Raw genomic sequence first — 19,351 nt, 5'->3', positions numbered from 1 at the left:
TGTCTGCTCTTTTTTTTACTCGTTTAAGTTAGTACTAGACTACTAGGCTTGTGTCAACCCAGAATGTAAAAAGAATGTCAATTTGGTGCTGGTTTCAATGATTGTGTCTAGACACTGATTGATTCGGTTTTATTTTTTAAAGCCATTGATTCTAGGTTTTATAACTTTTGTGTAATATAGTTTGAAAATACAGTAGGTTCCGATCCTCCCAATTCTAGCTTTTCATAACCTTTTCTCTTTCTTGTGCTAATTTCCGTTAATTGGTACTTTGTTAGAAAAATGAGCAAACAAGATATATAGTGCAATCCTACGTACACCTTAATCAAAGTAGTATTGAAGCATAGGCCGGCCTGGTTAATTAAGAACTTAAGATTCAATATAGACTCAAAAGAGCATCTACAACAAACAAAGTTAGCTTATGTATCAATTACCGCAGCATATAAATAGAGCCAAAGTCAGATTAATGGCCTATTATCACTTATGTATCATTAACCACGATGAATGTTTTGCCATTCTATACATAGATGCACTGAGATCAAGGAAACAAAGCCGAATGGACAATAGCTAGATAATTTTGTATCAACGAATTTCATATATATCCTTGTCGTGATGAGGAAACCCAGACTAACAGTGATGAGTACTTTCTCACTGTTGGAGTTTTGCCGGTGGAAGAGTATTAAGTTGGGTGTTATGTGAATGCAGCTGGCTCCAACATGTAAAATGTGTCAACATATCATTGACATTGAGGATCCAAGTACGAATTAGAGTGACTTCATTAAAATCGTGTCCCAAAAACAGTTTGTTACTTCATTATCAAGGTCTGAATGCGAAGACCTATAACTACTATAAGTTGAGGAACATGTAACATAATTGGAGACGTCTAATTCTCTCATGAATTGAATACCAACGTGAAACATGCATCATGTTTATCCTAGGCTCGTAGCCAACTAGCCGTCGTATTTCGGTGCAAAATGGTTTCACGTCCTCAACTCCAATTACATTGAATTCATATTCAATGGTGAATAAAAGTAAGTACGTGTTCTGAATGATACTGACTTATTATCAAATTATAATTAAATAAGTAAGCCCTTCCACTCGAAATGAACTGTACCTAGAAACTATAAATTAGAATTTCATCGAATAAATGAACAAAAAATCAATTCTAAATGGACTGTACAAATTATTATGAAACTCCCTTCATTCCTTCATAGTGTAATTACTAATTAGTGTTGGTACCTATGTAGCACGGACACGGACACGAGTGTCCGTATTGGACACGATTCGATACGTAGACACGGCATATAGAAATTTTTTTGGACACGGACACGTGGTGGACACGTCAATTAAAATTATTTTAATATATATATTTATTTATTTATTAATTAAAAAATTAATTTAAAATTTTGAAAATATTTATATGTATATATATTAAAGTGTGCATAAATATAACCAAAACTGAATCTGTTGGAATGGTTGAGGATTTGTTGGATCATTTGGCTGACCAAGGTTCGAATCTCACCACAAGGATTATTATTTTTATCATGAGTTTCTCTCCTTATATATATTAAAGTGTGCATAAATATAACAAAAACTGAATCTGTTGGAATGGTTGAGGAGTTGTTGGGTGCCTTGGATGACCAAGGTTCGATTCTCACCATAAGCACTTTCACTTTTATTATGAGTTGGTGCGTGTCCACGTGTCCGAGCCGTGTCCAAATTGAGTTCGCGTGTCCAAGCGTGTCCGTGTCCGTGTCGGACACGCAATACGGACCCTTGTCCGCGTGTCCGTGCTTCATAGGTTGGTCCACTACTTTTTCAAGAAGAATAAGAAAAGATAAAAGTCTAGGCCTAGATGCAGATCACATTTCGGCCTTGTGAGAAGCAATATTGATATGGTCCAATATTTACTGGGCCATGACTTTTGCTCTACTTTCAAGTCCATGTGACGCAAAAACTTTGCAGCGTACGAATTTCCATTTGTTGCACGCATTTTGACAAATGTTTAGAGTTCATCAATATATTTTTCTTTTCCTCAAGTTCAATCTTATTTTAGTTAGCTGTATGATAAACTCTAAAACCTAGTTCATATGTGTTGCCATTTTTCATTGACAAGCTTAATAATCATTAATCCTTTTTTTGGCATTTGTTCAGCTTAATATGGTTTCATGATGAAAAATTGTGTATTATTAAATGATACAGGAGCCTATATATATAACATTACATCACCTGAATCCCGCATTATTCAAAGTCTTAATCTATTACAGATATGCAAATCTATCTCTAACAGGAAACCTAATAAGGCTAAGACACACATAATGGTAGAATAATAATTCTCCTAGAACACTCCCCCTTGTGTCGCATGCTTAGGTTGCATGATGCACACATTATTGCCACGGTAAAAACCTTGTTAAGCAAAATAAAAACCTATTAAGTAACAACAAAAGCTTGATCGAAGAGAAAAATAGCACAATGCACCGTCTACATTTGATAGCATCATGTGAGGTAGACTCCCTCTAAAGTCTACGAAACAACTTCTCCTGATTAGTGCCATAATCATGGAGTACAAAGAACAAAGTATACAACGTTCATTACATGCTTCTCAAATGTAGTCTTGGGCCAATGATTAATTATTAATCTAGCCACATATCCTTAGATCATATATGCTATACTTAGCCAAACTTAGATCTAAGGAAACAAGATTGCATAACAACTCAAAAAAAGAGTTTGCAATGAAAATCAGATTCTTGGATAGAATGACCTTCATTCACTTAAATGACCATAACTTCTTCGTCAAAATAGGTATCAGCAAACCGTAAAATGTTATGGAAAGTAGACACTCGTGGCTTTCCAGTTACATAAAGTTCACAATCTAATTCGATCGAAGTAGTTCACAGTACTCTGTCGAATTTGACTGACTTGCAAATTTCCGGACAGAACTGTCCTATTTTGCTAAAATGGTCATAACTCACTCAGTATGATAGCTATGAACAAATGGTTGGTGTTCCTAGAAAGTAGACACATATACCTTTCCAACAGTACTAATTTCACCATATTTCATTGAGCGATCTGTCTTGTAGGTCTCGTTAAAGTTGACCTACGAAACTGGACATATTTTGATTTGTCACATTTAATGTGTCTTTCACAAAGGAATGGGGGAATGAACCAATGAAAGAATGATTTTGGTCTGAAGCGGAACCGTACGTATCCTTTATGCTACAAGTGTCGACTGCTTCAACAGGGCGTACGTTGATGTTGCTGGAGCTGCTGACGGCGTTGGTGTGGATAGGATTTGTGTTGGTTCACTAAGTGTAGAACTAAACCCATGTCAAAGGAGCAATGCAAGTCCAACGACGATGCATAGGCGCAGAGTTAATCATGTCATAATGAAAGCAATAGTATCCCAACAACACTTACATATATGAATCTATAGCTCATTGAATCTCTTCATCATCTTTACTTAGACGGAATAGAGAATCAAGAATTAGCTTTCATATGAACACATATGGGTATGAGTTATTGCAATGGATTATACTACGTTCTCTCGAACGTCGCAATCTGATTACATAAACTCTCCGTGGTCTGGAGGCATTTAAAATTCCTCGGACACTCTCATATCTGCGTCAAGATCTCTTTACAGATATTCTATGACCAATATAATATGCTGCAAATCAGTTTTCATGGACACTACTACTGATCAAGTAGCGGAAAGCAATTATGTCCATAACGAGAGAATATAACTCATCGTAGTCAATACTAGGATAATGAGAAAATCTTTGTGTCATAAGTCCTGCATATATCACATGACTTCATTTTTCTCATTACACTTACGAACAACGACCAACATAACAAGTCTAGTTCAGCTTGTATTGATTCTTTCCACTTCGGTCAAATTGCTCATCGTTGATGTTTTACAACGGAATAAGAGCATAAGTGAATACATCATCAATCATGGGAGATCAATCCATTAAACACGCGCGCGCGCTGTATACGATCAATTCGTGAGATTTCTATTTTTCTCTAACATCAACAAAATGAGTTTGTAGCGTCCCACAGAAACTTAGTTGATACACATGTTTAGAGAATATCTCTTGATGATGGGCGAAATACTTGTGCCTACGCACATCGCTTGTTTCTGGTTTTGATTCTAGAGAATAATAGTCTCCCCCTCATCTAGGTAGGATCCAAGACCGAAGCTATGACCCGTACTAGTCCATCTTTGCATTTGCCGCCCTTGTTTTGTGGTACAATACCACGGGCGCCGACAACACCACAGCGTACGATGGTGCCATCGCCGGCTTCCTTCCCACTGTCAGGGATGGTGCCAACGGTGCTAGGACCAGGTCATATGAAATTCTCCCATATTCTGAGAGTTCCAACCTCACCGGCACATGACATCATTTATGTGTGATCCGTCACTTTCGAAATATCGGTAAAGTCATTGAGCATCGAATCTTTGACTTTCTGGAGGTAGATAATGCGCTGCACATTTGCTCAGTTTGAGTAGTGCGGAATCTTAATGAGACATAGTGCCACACCACGTCAATTCCTGGCGTTAAAACCGGAATGGGAGCATTCCATATCTCCACTTAACGACGAGAAATATGTCTCATCAAAGTTACCGTCGGCTAATATCGCAGGATAGAGATCAACGATTATAGATTGGAAATAGCGGACAAGTGTTGGTGATTCATAAATCATAATCAACCAGAATACTTAATCGTTTCAAGTAGACCCATTGAGATAACTACAATAGAGGCACATAAACAACTTTAACCAAATAGGCGTTTAATGAAAAGAACGTTGGGATCGTATCCAATAACCATCTGGTACGCACTAAATGCTTGGCAAGTTGTGGGTCTAAAATAAATAAGTGTCGCTGCATGCAACATTATTACATATCCCCATACAAAAATCGACAGGTTAGTACCCATTACCAAGTCCGAGCTCTGCTGGATCGTGCAATGAATGAACATGAGGAATAATATGTTCAACGACGATCCCAGTAGATATGCAAAATGAAATCATCAAAGTCATGGAGGTGAACTCTCCAACGGTATCCAATCAAATAGATTTGAGAGGATGGGAAGGGTGGTGAGCCCGTAGTATGATGATCCTAGCTAAAAACTTAGCAAATACAGCGTTCCTTGTGGAAAGCAAAGCGACGTGTGACTAACGCGTCGATGCTCTTAACCTATACCATAAAAATACTGAAAAATGTCCGCATTCGGTTGGATAGGGTCCACTAATGTCACCTTAAATACTTTGGAAGAATTGAATGTTCTCGGTTGGAGCCTTAGAAAATAAGGACTTCCTTGATATCTAGCAAAAGAACAAGCTTTGCAAAATGAGCGATGGGCATCAGAGATTGTTATGGAGGCATTAGAAAACACGGGAGGCATCACAAGCTGTTGTGAAGGAGGGGATGCCGCCACCGACATCCTGAATGCCATGGAGCCTCCGAGAGGGGCAGACTCGGCCTCACCGTGCATGGCACGGATAGGCACGGCCTCACCGTGTGGAGCACGGGTGAGGTGATCCTCCAATCGCTTCGTGACATAAAAAATGGATAATCATGTGAATTTCAAAGAACTCGAATGATCATATCTCTTTCAAAATGACAAAAAAATGATCATGTCAAAACCGAGGAGACAGAAAAACTGAATCCATAATTCAAAGAATCTTGAGTTACATACAGCTATTGCTGCATGCAAGCAAAGCTATGTCCACAAGCTAACAAAGCTACTGTCTAAGCTTGAAAAAACTACTCTTAATGAAATCTGACTGATTCATTCCTCTCCATTATTAACACAAATATCAAGATGAAAATTCATCATTGGCATGTAGGGCCTTTGAAAACTTAGCAAGGCACGAAGATATAAAACACAATCTCCGCACGACTTAGAACAGTGTGGGTGGTTACGCAATTAGCAAGACACTCGATTTCACGGCAGGACATGCTCAAAATAAAATTAAGAGAGTCAACGACGCAGTGAACTTCTCTAGACAATACGCCGTAGGATATTATAAGAGGGAGGATTGAAATAAATGTGCAATCCCATCGAGTGTATCACATGACAATAGAACTACATTCTTCGACTTAAGAGTTGAAAAAAAACATGGTATTGGAGCAGTTGAATACCAAAAAATTAGGGTGCTAAAAACCATCCAATTAGTGCGGGTGGTCACTAAAAATAATAAAATCGTTGGAGCTATGAAATGTCTTAGAGAAAAACCGAAAAATTAACCAGAAAAACCTTATCAAAATAACTCAAAACCAGGTGAAGTTTGGACTGGGAAAACGTGGCAGTAAAAACTGCGGGAAATATGCCGGAAAAATAACGAGAAACGACGAAAAAATCGCCTGAACCGGCGGCAATCGGAGCTGACCGGAAAGTAGGCCGGGGCTGCTGTCCGACAGGGGACGTCGGCAGGAACCAGATGGTGGCGCCGGAAACGCTAGCAAGTGGCCCGAAGACGGCCAAAACGCCGGAACAGTAACATGAAAAAACGACGTCAATTTTGACGTTCCGAAGTCCGTTTTCCAAATTTCAAGGTCTAAAATCACAATGAAGTGCTATTGGGGTCTTATGTAACCCAATAGCGGCCAATTTAAAACCACGTGAATTGCAAACGTTGACCATTCATGCTAGGTTTAAAGGAAATAAAATTCTCACGAATTCATCTAAGGAATACGATAAATTTTATTGAATATACCAATATTTAATACAATACAAACAAGCTTCCAATTCCAATAGACGACTTAAGCTAAAGTCGAGCAAGAAACATGGCAATGCCAACGTCATACTTGAAAAATAGTAAGCAGAAAACATAGTCAAAATAGATTGACTAATCAAAAGTCTGTAGCAACAAAATCTTGCATACCAGATCGGGCGGAGCCTTAGCCTGAGGATCAAAAAATTTGCTTACTTGAGGATGGAAGAATGTTACATTTCCATCTCCAAAATTCCTTTAAGAAATAGATACAGGTGCTAAAAATGGCATGTGTTTCTCGGATGTAGAGCATGTTTCTAAGTCAATTCTGGTAATACAACGTCATAGACGTTTATTGAATCACTTTAAGTGTGTCTCATATAATTCGTTATTTTTGGGATCTTTTGTCATGAAATAATGCTGCTTCAGAGTAATTAATTTAAATTAAAATAAATGAGTACATAGACCTTGAGATTATCGTTTATAGACATGAGTTTAAGAAAACTCAAACATTCAAATAACAGTCGCGAGGACAACGCATCCATAACAAACGAGGGCTGTATAGGTTTCAAATAATCGAAACTATTCAAGTATGTAACCGGAATTAGAAGAGTTGTGATGTATATGGTCACAAAATAATCGATACATATCGGTGATTTTCATGATCGCACCTAAAACAGCGGTGCACTCAGGCGACACACGAAATCGATTTCTTCCCTTTAAATAATGACGTGACTCCCTTAGGACCGTCACACGAAAAACGTCGACCAAGAGGAGAATTATATCCCTCTTTGGTCTAATCGGTGTTATAAGAAATGCCGGAAAAAAGACATGAAAAAAAGTTAATAGCGCCCGATAATTTATATATATATGTTTAAAAACGGGAACGTTTATGAAAAATTTGCCTTTGAAGGTTTGTAGAAGACGAGAGTAGCTTCTCTTGAGTGAAGACGGGAGTAGCTTCTCTTGAGCAAAGACTTTGCTTATGAAGTTCGCGTTTCTTGCGTGAATATGCGGGGGAAGCAATTTTAAATGCTTTGATGCGGGGACTTGCGGGGAAAAAAGATGTTTTTGCGGAGCGAATGCGGAGGAGATCATGCGGGGTTGCGTGCAGGGGCTGCCGGGGGGGCTGCAAGGGGTCTGCAGTGGCGGCGAGCTGGAGCGGCGGGCAGGGGCTGTGCCGACGACATGAAGGTGCCGATGGCCGGAGACGAAGGCGGCCAGCGGTGGAGAAGAAAAAAGAAAATTCTAGGGCTCTAAAAGTTCAAGGTTTTAGGGTAAAGTGCGTGATAACGTGTTTCAGGATGAAAAATTGTGTATTATTGAATGATATGGATGCCTATATATATGTGCATTACATTACCTGAATCCCGTAGAATTCGGAGTCCTAATCTATTACAGATATGCAAATCTATCTCTAACAGGAAACCTAATAAGGCTGAGACCTAAGAAGCACGAACACGGACACAATTCGATACGTAGACGCGGCAAATGAAATTTTTTTTGGACTCGGACACGTGGTTGATACGTTAATCAAATATTAAATTTTAATATAAATTTATGTCTAAATAAAAAAAATTAAGCTATAAATAATATACGTGTAAATTATAAGGATTTATTAGCAAAATTTAATTCTACAAAAACTTTAGATATAAGTGAAACCCTATTTTAAGGGGATTGAGCCTTTGATAGCAGTCGCCATGCATATGGGAGGAGTTTGAGATCTACTCTAAAACAGTAAAACTCCATCTTGATCATCCACCCCACGAGATCTTATTCTTTCTTTCTAAAACCCACCTTTCCAATTTCAAAATCAACATCAAATATTCAACCTTAATCCTCGTCCTTTATCCACGATCTTGATGTCTCTCTCGCTCTCTCCCATCCTCTCATTTTCCAGAAATCGGCGATGTCCACAACAATTCTCTTCCGTCGGCTCCTCCACAATCAATCCCAACGGCCTCACCTGCCGCCCCGACAGTAATGTTCACAACGATACACGTTGAGCCCAACAGTTACCTGCCTTTCCTTGACTCCTTTGGTTTTCCTCGACCACTCCGTCAAGCTCTACAAGTATGTCGTCGGTAATTTCAACTTTCATCCTTCTCTGACCAACATTTGAGAAATTGGGGCTTTTTTAGGGTTTATGGAACTCTTTGTATTGTCTTTAGATTAAACCTTGATGGTCTCATGTGCGCGGCTCTCAACTATGATGACCACACAAGTATCCAAGAGAATGGTGTTGGATCGTCAAGAGCAAAGAAATTTTGGGCAAACCACGTATTCTATTGAGTGGCGTGTCCATTTAGGATAAGAACGTATCGAAATCGTGTCCAAACTAAAGTTCGCGTATCCGGCCGTATTCTTGCGTCTCCAGATGTATCAGTGTCGTGTCCGTGTCTGACACGCGATACGCCGTCAAACTGACGTGTCCGTGCTTCATAGGTTAAGACACACAAAAAGGTAAAATAATAATTTTTCCAGAACAATTATTACTTTATTTATCAATTTCTAGTCTTATGCAATAGCCAATAGTTTGTATTTATTATATTGAATATAAAATAGTATATTATCATTCAAGTGTATGTTTACCTTCTCCCTCTCTTAGTCTTACCTACCAAGTAGTAATGAGGTTGGGGAATTGGATTGGCTGAGAGGGGGTTAGAATGAAATGATAGTATATAAATTATACCAGTGAAATAAACTAGCATACTTTGTCAAATAACAGAGGGGGTCCGGACTCGCACATAGTTCCGCCCCAGTTCAAGTTTATAACGTTACATATTCAAAGTTGTGCAACTGTAATTTCCTTGTATAAAATTGCTCAAGCTGTCACATACTATCTGAAATCAGATTGTTATTTTGTATTAGTTAATGAGTGCTACATCCCTGTCGCAAGCTTTGAAAGTTTGAAAGTTTGATGTGAAGAAACCCATGTACATATCGTGAGCATTGTACTAAAATTAAATGTACTGGAAGAAAGTTTCAAATGACCAAGAGCCGAGGACATCCACTACTACTACTCGCCCTCAAAACAAATAACTTATTGTATTGCGAATCTTGTCTACAATGTTGAAATTCTTGTCCAGAGAATAAGGAGGTCATATATTTGTATTTTCATTACCTTCAGTCTTCTAGTGAGACTGCTTCTTTTCTTCTTAATTAATAGCTCATGGTTATATACAATATATTTTTACACACACACGCACACATTTTGATCTATGTATTTATATTTAGAAATAAATGGTTACTGATTTAGTAACCCAGGACTTAGACTCTAGTGGCATTTCTCCAATTTGTGTGACGATGTAGCTAGAGAGAGGGGGGGGGGGGGGGGGTATGTGTTTGTACTAATCGAACTTGTTTCTTATACGTAGCTCCATAAGTTTTTTTTTTTGATGAGATACGCTCCATGCCATAAGTTGAGGGTGTCTAGTTCATGAGAGTTGAGGCTAGGGTGTCTTTTGATTACGTTCAAGACTTGTCCATAAGTTGGGCTCGACTTTTATTCCCACCTTATTTTGTATAAATGTAACTTATTTTGACATTGTTTCCATTGCCGATGGAAATTGATAGGAAGCATTAGTACATCGATCGGTCATACACTATATATACTTCTAATTTCAAAAGATTTCTTCTTTTCAATAAGTGATGGAAACACAAAGCAACCTTCAAGAGTTCAAGGGGAACAAAGAAAGGACCTAAAGACGCGTTTTTAAGTTTGTACAGTTTGAAAATGTCTTAACAAATTAAGCTTACATTTTACAATTGTCTCGTGCGTGACTCCTAGCTAGGATTAATTAAACTAATTAGAACTGGCGTTAACCAAAACCCCAAGGCACGTTAGTTCATCTCCTATGACAATTTCAATGATCATGGTCTCTTCCTTTCTCTTATTCAATTCCATCTGTATTCCATCTTTAGTTTTTTAAACACATATTTTCGATCCACATAAATTTATATGAGATACTTAAGTAATAAGAGGTTATTATATCGATCAACTGCTCCTTCCTATGATCTATATATTGGTTTGATTCCTAGGGATATGAAGTCTCAGTACCCTAGCTAGCTAGGTATATATGCATTTTCTGGTTTTCAACAAGAACCCTAGGATCGATGACACAGTCCGAGCGCATGCTTGGCTACAGTCCCCTGAAAATGACTTCCATTCTTTAAATATTGTATCTTGTGCATGCAATTTTCAAAAGTCCTGCTGATGCCATGCCAGACACACTTTCCTTGAATGTGTTCATTGCAAACTATTTTCCTGAAGTGTGAGTTTATGGAAAATGTTGGATATCAAGAACAAAACAGATGATTTGGGTATCGCTTAATTATTAGTTTATTCCCATCCTTGCTTAATCAATTGTATCAAAAGGTTTAGAATTAAAACTAAACATTACCCAAGAACAAACTGATCGATCGATATATATATATATATAGCTGATTGGTTTGTATTATCTCCACAAGATCGAATATGGAATAATCTTCTACTCCAAAATTCCAAAAACAAAAACGAATATAAGAGAGACTTTTGAGGCATGCGATTTTCGACGGATATCATTTTCCCAGTTTTTTTTTTATCAAAATCATTTCCCCAGTTAAATATCAATTTTTTGTTTCGCTTCAAAGTTTTCTGGAAAGTTAGGGTTTATATTGTTGGCTTAAATCCAAAACTAGCTATACCAATAATGCGCATGTAAACGCGTCAAAACAAGGACTTAGTTAGACACGATGGGTTGTAAGTAGTTGTAACCAATCTCAAATTATTAAAAAAATTGTATTTGTATGTAAATTTTAGTGTGAAAATTTAAATTTTAAATATTAACTCCCTATATTTCTATATATAATTCATAAATAATTATAATTTTTTAACCAACCCATTATAAAATCCGAGACTTCACCATTAATATTACTATATATTTATCAAACGCAAACAAATATAGCCAAAAGAAAACAAATAATGTCAACTCAAACACAAGGACTGATCGAGCGGACGTGCACATACAGTGTCAATTCAATGGTCTTGAGTCTTGACAAACAATTTGATCAGAGGCGACTAACCTGTAGTACGTACGTCTACCTCTCTCTATATAGCAGTACTTCAGTTAAAATGTCGCAAATAATAAGGTTGGTTTTAATTTCATCAAAATATATAGAAGATCATCGTAATTATAGTTTCTTAAGTAAGGAATATCCAGTTGGGTAATTTAGTGCAAGATTAATTTATTGTGAGCGAGGGAGAATCCTGAGTGTCAAGTACTGCTAAGATACTGCTAATTAGTTTTAGTAATTAGTTAAGTACTTAACACGATTAATTGATTGATCAAGAATTCACTATTACTGAACCATAAAGACGCACTCGATAATGACTTGAAATAGGAAATCACGTTCGAATTTTCTTGTGTGGTTTCTGTGCCTATGTCTTCTCTGTGATTTGGTCACAGGGGCCATTCAAGTTTGAACTTGAAAAGTATCTATAGAGATGGAAGTCTATGTTAGGATATTCAATTCCTAATTAGTTTGAATGTAGCTATGAATATCTGAGGCTTCGTTCACTTCACGCTGTTGTAGCCTACCAATTTTAATTCGTTCGTGATTATGTGCAACTCCTCGAAAATGAAAGCTTGGCAGCTTAATCGTGATTTGTGATAGCTACGCTTTAGAATTTTTGTTGTGGTTAGGACTATTAGCTGTCATTCCCTTCCACATTCTCCATGACATGAAAATTCTAACCTGATTAGGTTGTATGTGCTTTTCACGTCTAAATGAGTAATTTTTTTTTACGATTGGAGTTGTGGACTTGTTGCTAAGGGACATATGTATTTCATGCATGTTGTATTCTTGTTACTATAAATCAAATATTTCCACCCAATTTTGTGGATACGTGCCATACTGTTATCAGTATATTTTGAAGTTTTAACCTTAGAAAGATGTATACTGTTTGGTAACACGTGTCTGTCGTGATCTAATGGCATACATTCCATTTGTCTTCTCTTGTTTTCTGTTCTCTTTGTCCTTTCGGTCGGAGCTTTATTTCGTTTCTCTCTATTCTCTCCTTCTCTTTCGTTTGTTTGAAATTGGTGCTCACATATATTATGAGAGTGCTTAAGCTGAGAATCTTCACATGTTTATTAGTGAGAGCGTATGGGGATGATAATGACGCTTTGTTAATTCTGCACCGCCACAACCACCATCACTCCCATTCAACTCGAAGACCAAGACCCGCTTCAACCTTTGAGCATTCTGTCCTTCTCGATCGAGAGGCTCAGGCTCAGGCTCAGGCACCTCAAAAGATCTGTCAAGCCGCATAACCCAGCAAGCTCGATGCCGAATGGATTTGGGGAGAGAGGTAGAAAGAGGAGATCGAGTAGGCTATGGAGTAAGAAGATGATTGAGGTTGGGAGTTTTGGGGAATTGGGATTGAGTGAGGAGGTGTTTGAGGCTTTGAAGGAGATGGCTATTAGTTCCTACAGAGATTTAGTGCATTGGGATTCCTGCAGAGTTGGAAGGGAAGACGGTTGTCTTGGATTCCAAACTATTATATAAATTCCCAGAAAATCTAGCCTAGACACATTTTAATTTTATAATTGAACCCCAATTACCAAATTAGAACAAAAATCCATAGAGAAACCTCAGTCCACTTCCATGAATCTCGAACCCCTTTTTCAGATCTTTCATAAAGATTTTCAGGTACAAATATGAGTTCATAATGATAAGAAGAGAAGGAAATAGAAGAAGGTAAAAGGTTTGAAAGAAAAAAGTACAACACTCGAGTTGAAATGACTGCGAAGAGAGAAGGATAAACATATAATTGAAATGGATTGTATGGATCATGGTGGACACGTGTCATCATTTTGTTAGGTCAGTAAGGTCAGATCATTGCCTTGCTCAGGAGAGGATCCGAGTCCTAATAAGATCCCAATCGATCGATGCACTTGATACTGATCCATAGGTAAATGTCTAACATTAAATCCCCTCAATTCCTAATTCATGGTGACAGTGTCGGCAATTTATCTTCTTACTCAAGTTATATCCAGCCATTAATATTCCACAATAATTACTGATTTGGTGGCTATCGGGAGTTCAAAGTACTTGGTAGTCCTCAAGCTGGTCCATTTTGCAAGTTAACTTTTTCAGTAGTAACCGTGTGCCATTGTTTGATTGTTTCTTGATATTTGTTGTTAGAGAAATTATTATATATATCTGTCACATATCCCACGTGGCGTAGTGTCTTGATGTAATTGGTTCATTTTTTACTGTAATTGTTTATAATTGGTTCTTATATGTAAATAAAATTTTATCATTTTCACCGCGTGTATATTAATTATACTATAGTGTAATATGATTTACTGGGTACACCACATGTCAATACCACGTGTGTGACGGGTACACATAATAATTACTTTTTGTTGTTAATAGTTTCTTATTGCTTCTACATAATTACTTCTTGGTACAGTTGAAATTTAATGGGAGCAACTAATCAATGAGTTTACCGTGTAGATGTAGTTAGGCTGCATGTCTTTAATTTGTTTCATAGAATAAATTACACATCAAAGACTATGAGTTTCACTATTAGTAATAATTCAACGTGTAACTTTGTTTAGCGAATTTTTAACAATGAAAGTACACTTCGTTATATATACTTGAGATTGTTCTTCAGTAATGAGAATTCATTTTTTCTTCTTTGCTATCACTTTTCCATCGAAAATCCGCGAAGAATTATATATAAACAATCTCTTTATCTATTATTATGTTTTTTTAAGAATTATATATATATATATATATATCATTATGTTAGAAACACTCATTTTGTAAATGCAGGGCCGGCCCTGAGGGGGAGGGCAGTCAGTGTTACCGCACTAGGCCCAAGCCCTAAAATTTCAAATTTTTTTTTCTGTTTGTTTGTTTATTGATAATAAATTTAATATAATTAATGAAGTAAAACCATACACCACACAATCGTGTTATCCAACTGATCCCTGCCGATCAATATATTTTTTTCTACAGCCTTCAATTCACAATCTCTGTTTTAAACCCCGAAAAAAAATTTGTTTTTTTTGTGTAAGGGCTCTTTTTTTTTTCTTCGCAGCACTGGGCCTCAAATCCCTCAGGATCGGCCCTGTGTAAATGCCACAATAATAGTATTCAAACCTCGTCAAATTTGATCGAAGCTCTGTATCACTTTATCTATTATTATATATTAATTTTACTATTTACGTTTGAGTGATCAAAAACTGCTCCGAGCAAACTATATATGGAACTAAAGAGAACACATTAAACAAAAGGTTACGAAGAAATTAAGCAATATTAAAGCCTGATAAGTAGGAGTAATTATTCAGTGTACCCGAGTGTCACGTGGTGTACTCACCAATTATCTTATTTTATGGTGTGTTAAACATGTTTGTGGTGAAAAAAAAATTATTTAAATATGAGTAATTAATGAGAAACAAACATAATAAAAATATATTAATAATATTAAAAGAATAAATCACGTATACTACGTACTGGGTACATAATTTTTTTTAAAAATAAGTAGTCGGTGAGAAATGGAAAAAAGAAAAAGAAAAAAAAAAGAAAACATAGAAAAGGCGCGCACTTGATCACGACCTTAATCTTCTTGCAATTCTTCTTCGGATCCTTGCTTCCTTCTCTCTTCTTCTTCCATCGCTTTAAAGTAAAAAGGAATCAATTGCCACGCGTAGGAACAGACCAGTCTTTCAAGAATCACATTGGAAGCTTCCCTCCTCCTTCAAAGAGAACCGATCAAAGAACGTAACAACTACCACAAATTTCCATTAGAAATTAAATCCCACCACCCTTTAAATTAAGGGAAAATCTCTCTCTCTCTCTCTCTCTCTCTCTCTCTCTCTCTCTCACATCATTTTCTTCAGGAAAGAAAAATGCGAGTTGTTTGTCCCTCTGTTCCTCCACTCTTATCTCATCTTTGAAAGACGACTAAAGTGGAACTTAATTTATTTTCTCGCCTGTATGTTATTTTCTTCTTCAAATTTCTAGAACCCACATCGCTTCCTTTGGATTGGTCTCTTGTGCCTTTATAAAGTCACATACCCGGATGAACAACAAAGACTCGTATCACTTCATTCTTTTGGGGGAAGCTAAGGAATTTGGAGTAGTTATGGTCTTTGTTCTGGGTTTGTTTCATACTGATTCTCAGACCAACCATGGAAGCTGGTAGAGGCAAAGCTAGAACCAACACTGTTCTCTCTCGCTTCTTTCTCTCTGGGTTCTATTGCTGGGGTTGGGAGTTCCTCACTGCTCTCCTCCTCTTCAGTTGCTAGCTCTTTTCTCTTCAGTCCTTTCTAATCTAGACTAGCTATATCTAACCCAGTTATAAATATTCAGTTCTCCAAACCCTAAATCCGGGGTGTTAACAGTTCTTAGAATCTAGGAGTATATACAGATAATCAAAATGGCGCAAAGGTCAGTTCCGGCGCCGTTTCTGATGAAGACGTACCAGTTGGTGGATGATCCGGCCTGTGACGACGTGATCTCTTGGAATGAAAGTGGGACGGCGTTTGTGGTCTGGAAGACGGTGGATTTCGCCCGGGATATGTTGCCTAATTATTTTAAGCACAACAACTTCTCAAGCTTCGTTCGCCAGCTTAACACCTATGTAAGTCAACTAGCTACGCCAACTTTTTCATACTTGCTGCCTCAACAAATCATAGTTCATAAACCAACGAGGACAAATCACTATTTCTTTGAATTTATATGCATGTTTATATATAGATCGATCAAGTCGATTGATACAATTTGTAGCATGGATCTATTGAGCGATGTAACTAAGTTAATTTTCAGATAACCTAAGATTATAAGCATGAAGCCATAAACGATAAGCAAATCAGACTGTTGAATGAAATATTTCATATAGTTTCTTGCTTCCTCATGTTTTTAGTGACAAATCAATTGAAATACAAACAGATGCTATGTGTGGAAATCTAAAGATTCTCCATGTGAAACCAAAGAAAGATAGACGATACAAATTAAAAATCTACCTTGAAAGGAAAAAAAACGTTTTTTATTTTCGATGAAAAGGAAAAGAAAAAGGAAAACGTTGAAAGCGATTTCGTATAGCCTTCTTAATTTAGGGTTGGTATCGGTAGAATATGATGGCCTTGTATCAATTTTCTGTTTTAAAATATCTGCCAAGTCATCTCGTTGAATTCGTAAGAAAAAAATAATGAATAAAAAATATCTGCCAAGTAGTATATTGTACAATTACCAGGAAAGTGTCTGTTTATTTATCAAAACAAAATTTGATTAAGAAGGTTACAGCAGCCCAGTTTAGATCTCTAAATTGTCCGCTCCGTCCTTTTTGGGCCCAAAAAGTTCCCGCATGCGCGCCGTTGTCCGTTGCCCTACATGCAAATTTACCATCCAGCCCCACTAATGGGCCCTTTTGTCTCTGTCTTTCTATTTTTTCTCAGGGCTTTCGAAAGACCGTGCCGGACAAATGGGAGTTCGCGAACGACAACTTCCGACGTGGCGAGAAGGAGCTGCTCTCCGAGATACGCCGCCGCAAAGCTGTGGCTTCATCTCCGGCTCAAGCCAACGCCGCGGAAAAATCCGGCGGAGACACCGCTTCCGACTCCGGAGAGGACCTGGGGTCAACTTCCACGTCGTCCCCGGACTCAAAGAATCCGGGGACGGTGGAGACGGCGGCGGGACATGCGTCAGATTTATTGGGCGAGAATGAGAAGCTGAAGAAAGACAACGAGACGCTGAGCTCGGAGCTTGCACAAACAAAGAAGCAGTGTGATGAGCTGGTGGCGTTTCTGATGGAGTACATGAAGGTCGGGCCAGATCAGATCAGTAAGATCATGCGGCAAGGAAGCTTTGGGTCCAGCTGCGATGGTGGTGACGATCATGAGCGTGGTACCGGTGAAAATGATAATGACGATAAAGTTGTGGCGGGAGAAGAAGAGGGTTTGAAACTGTTTGGGGTTTGGGTGAAGGGAAAAAATAACGAGGAGAAGAAAAAACGGCGGGAGGAGAAGTCGGGTGGTGGTGGGGGACAGCAAGCAAAGAAGATGAAGATGGCGGAGTTCCACGCGCCACCACTGAGGAAGAGCGGGAAGGTGTGCAACTAAGAAGCTAGGGTCGACGCGTAAGGTAACTTGGTAAGGCCTATGGATCGGCTCGTAGATATTGAAGACGTACATTATGGAATTATCAATCCTATAGTTCCATGGAAAGCAATAGAGTTTTACTTTGTTTAGATGGGTTTGTTATGTAGTTAAATAATAAGGATGGTGAATTGGTTTGTGAAGCTTCTTGTACAATTGAAGATAAAAGACGTATGATAGGGAGATGGAGACTAAATGGTCTCTGCCTACTTGTATAAAGGAAGAGTAGGTTTTGTAATTATTGAATGTTTGGGAAAAACTTGCCTAAATATATTCTACATTTTGTGAAATCTCGCGAGTGGTAAAGAATTTTACATTTTTACTGAATGTAAAAAAAATAAGAAAGATGAGCTAACCACAAGTGTGGGCCGTGGGGGTTTCCAATCTTCCATCACACGAGTCATGTGAAGAATCAAGGCACACTCACACAGTACCTTCATTCCTTCAAGAAAGAAATCCCCAAATTCTATAACCCTAAACCTGGACCTTCACGATGGACCAATTCCATAATACTGACAGCTGGCTCCGGCGTCGTCTCCGTTCGCCTCAACACGATTGCTTGAAGATCGAAATGGGCCTCCGGCGAGGTACTGCTCTTGCTTTCGATGTCACTTAATTGCAGTATCTGATGCTTAGGGTTTTCAGTGAGGGTTTCTATGCTTGTTCTCGTATAGGATTTAGTGAAATCAGTGCTACTTTCTTGTTCTTTAACAATTTAAGATGAACCTTTAATCCTCTTAGTCACTTAATTGTCGTTTCCAATACTTAGGATTTCCAGTGAGGGACTCTGTGATTGTTCTTGTTTAGGGTTTAGAGAAATCAGTGTGCTACTTTCATGTTGTTTTTGAACAATTGAAGATGAAAAGCCTCAACTACTCGTCGCCAATATTACCAGAAGAAATTTGGAGCATTATTTTTTTGCTTGCAAAAGAATCTGTTGAGTTTCTAGGGCAGTTGAGATGTGTTTGCAAATGTTGGAATGCTCTTATTGGCAGCAAGCATTTTATAGATGCCTATGTTGAAAGTGGGGCCGGAAAGACTGATCTTTTTCTTGTGAAATCTGACTACTGTACCCGGATAGTGCCGCTTCGCTGTTTTGTTATGAGACAAATAGAATAGATTTCATTTACAGCTTCCTGGTCAATGGCGTGGTTTTGGATTCTTTATCATTGGTTCGTCCAAGGGACTGGTTTGCATTCTTCTCTGGTTGCTGGTTCGGAAGCTGGTTCGAAAGCTGGTGCGGCTATCAGAGAGACTCTGGCTTTATGGAATCCATCCATTGAGACACTGAAGAAGATTCCTCAATGCCTAAATGGAGACTGTGATTCTAGACATTCTTCTACTGCTATGGGTTTTGGATTTGGAGGAAGAGACTATAAATAAGTCAGTATTGCACGAGTTTGTAATACTTATGATGTGGAAGTTTATAGCCTTAATCATGATTCTTGGGCATAATTAAAACCGTTGCCCCACTGAATGGATCTTCCCTT

General features: G+C 38.0%; 1 protein-coding gene across 1 annotated transcript; it reads left to right on the top strand.

Annotated features, from left to right (window-relative positions):
• The first annotated feature begins 15,580 nt into the window (after positions 1 to 15,580).
• LOC126788152 (heat shock factor protein HSF24) lies at positions 15,581 to 18,151 on the top strand. Its single transcript, XM_050514119.1, has 2 exons — positions 15,581 to 16,348; positions 17,163 to 18,151. Exons 1-2 carry the CDS (start codon positions 16,145 to 16,147, stop codon positions 17,823 to 17,825), a joined length of 867 nt encoding a protein of 288 aa, XP_050370076.1. The 5' UTR covers positions 15,581 to 16,144; the 3' UTR covers positions 17,826 to 18,151.
• The last annotated feature ends 1,200 nt before the right edge of the window (positions 18,152 to 19,351 follow it).

This window comes from Argentina anserina, chromosome 1 (genome assembly GCF_933775445.1).
Source record: "Argentina anserina chromosome 1, drPotAnse1.1, whole genome shotgun sequence".
NCBI lineage: Eukaryota > Viridiplantae > Streptophyta > Magnoliopsida > Rosales > Rosaceae > Argentina > Argentina anserina.
The sequence above is the reverse complement of the archived record's forward strand: the minus strand, read 5'-3'. Positions and strand labels throughout refer to the sequence as shown.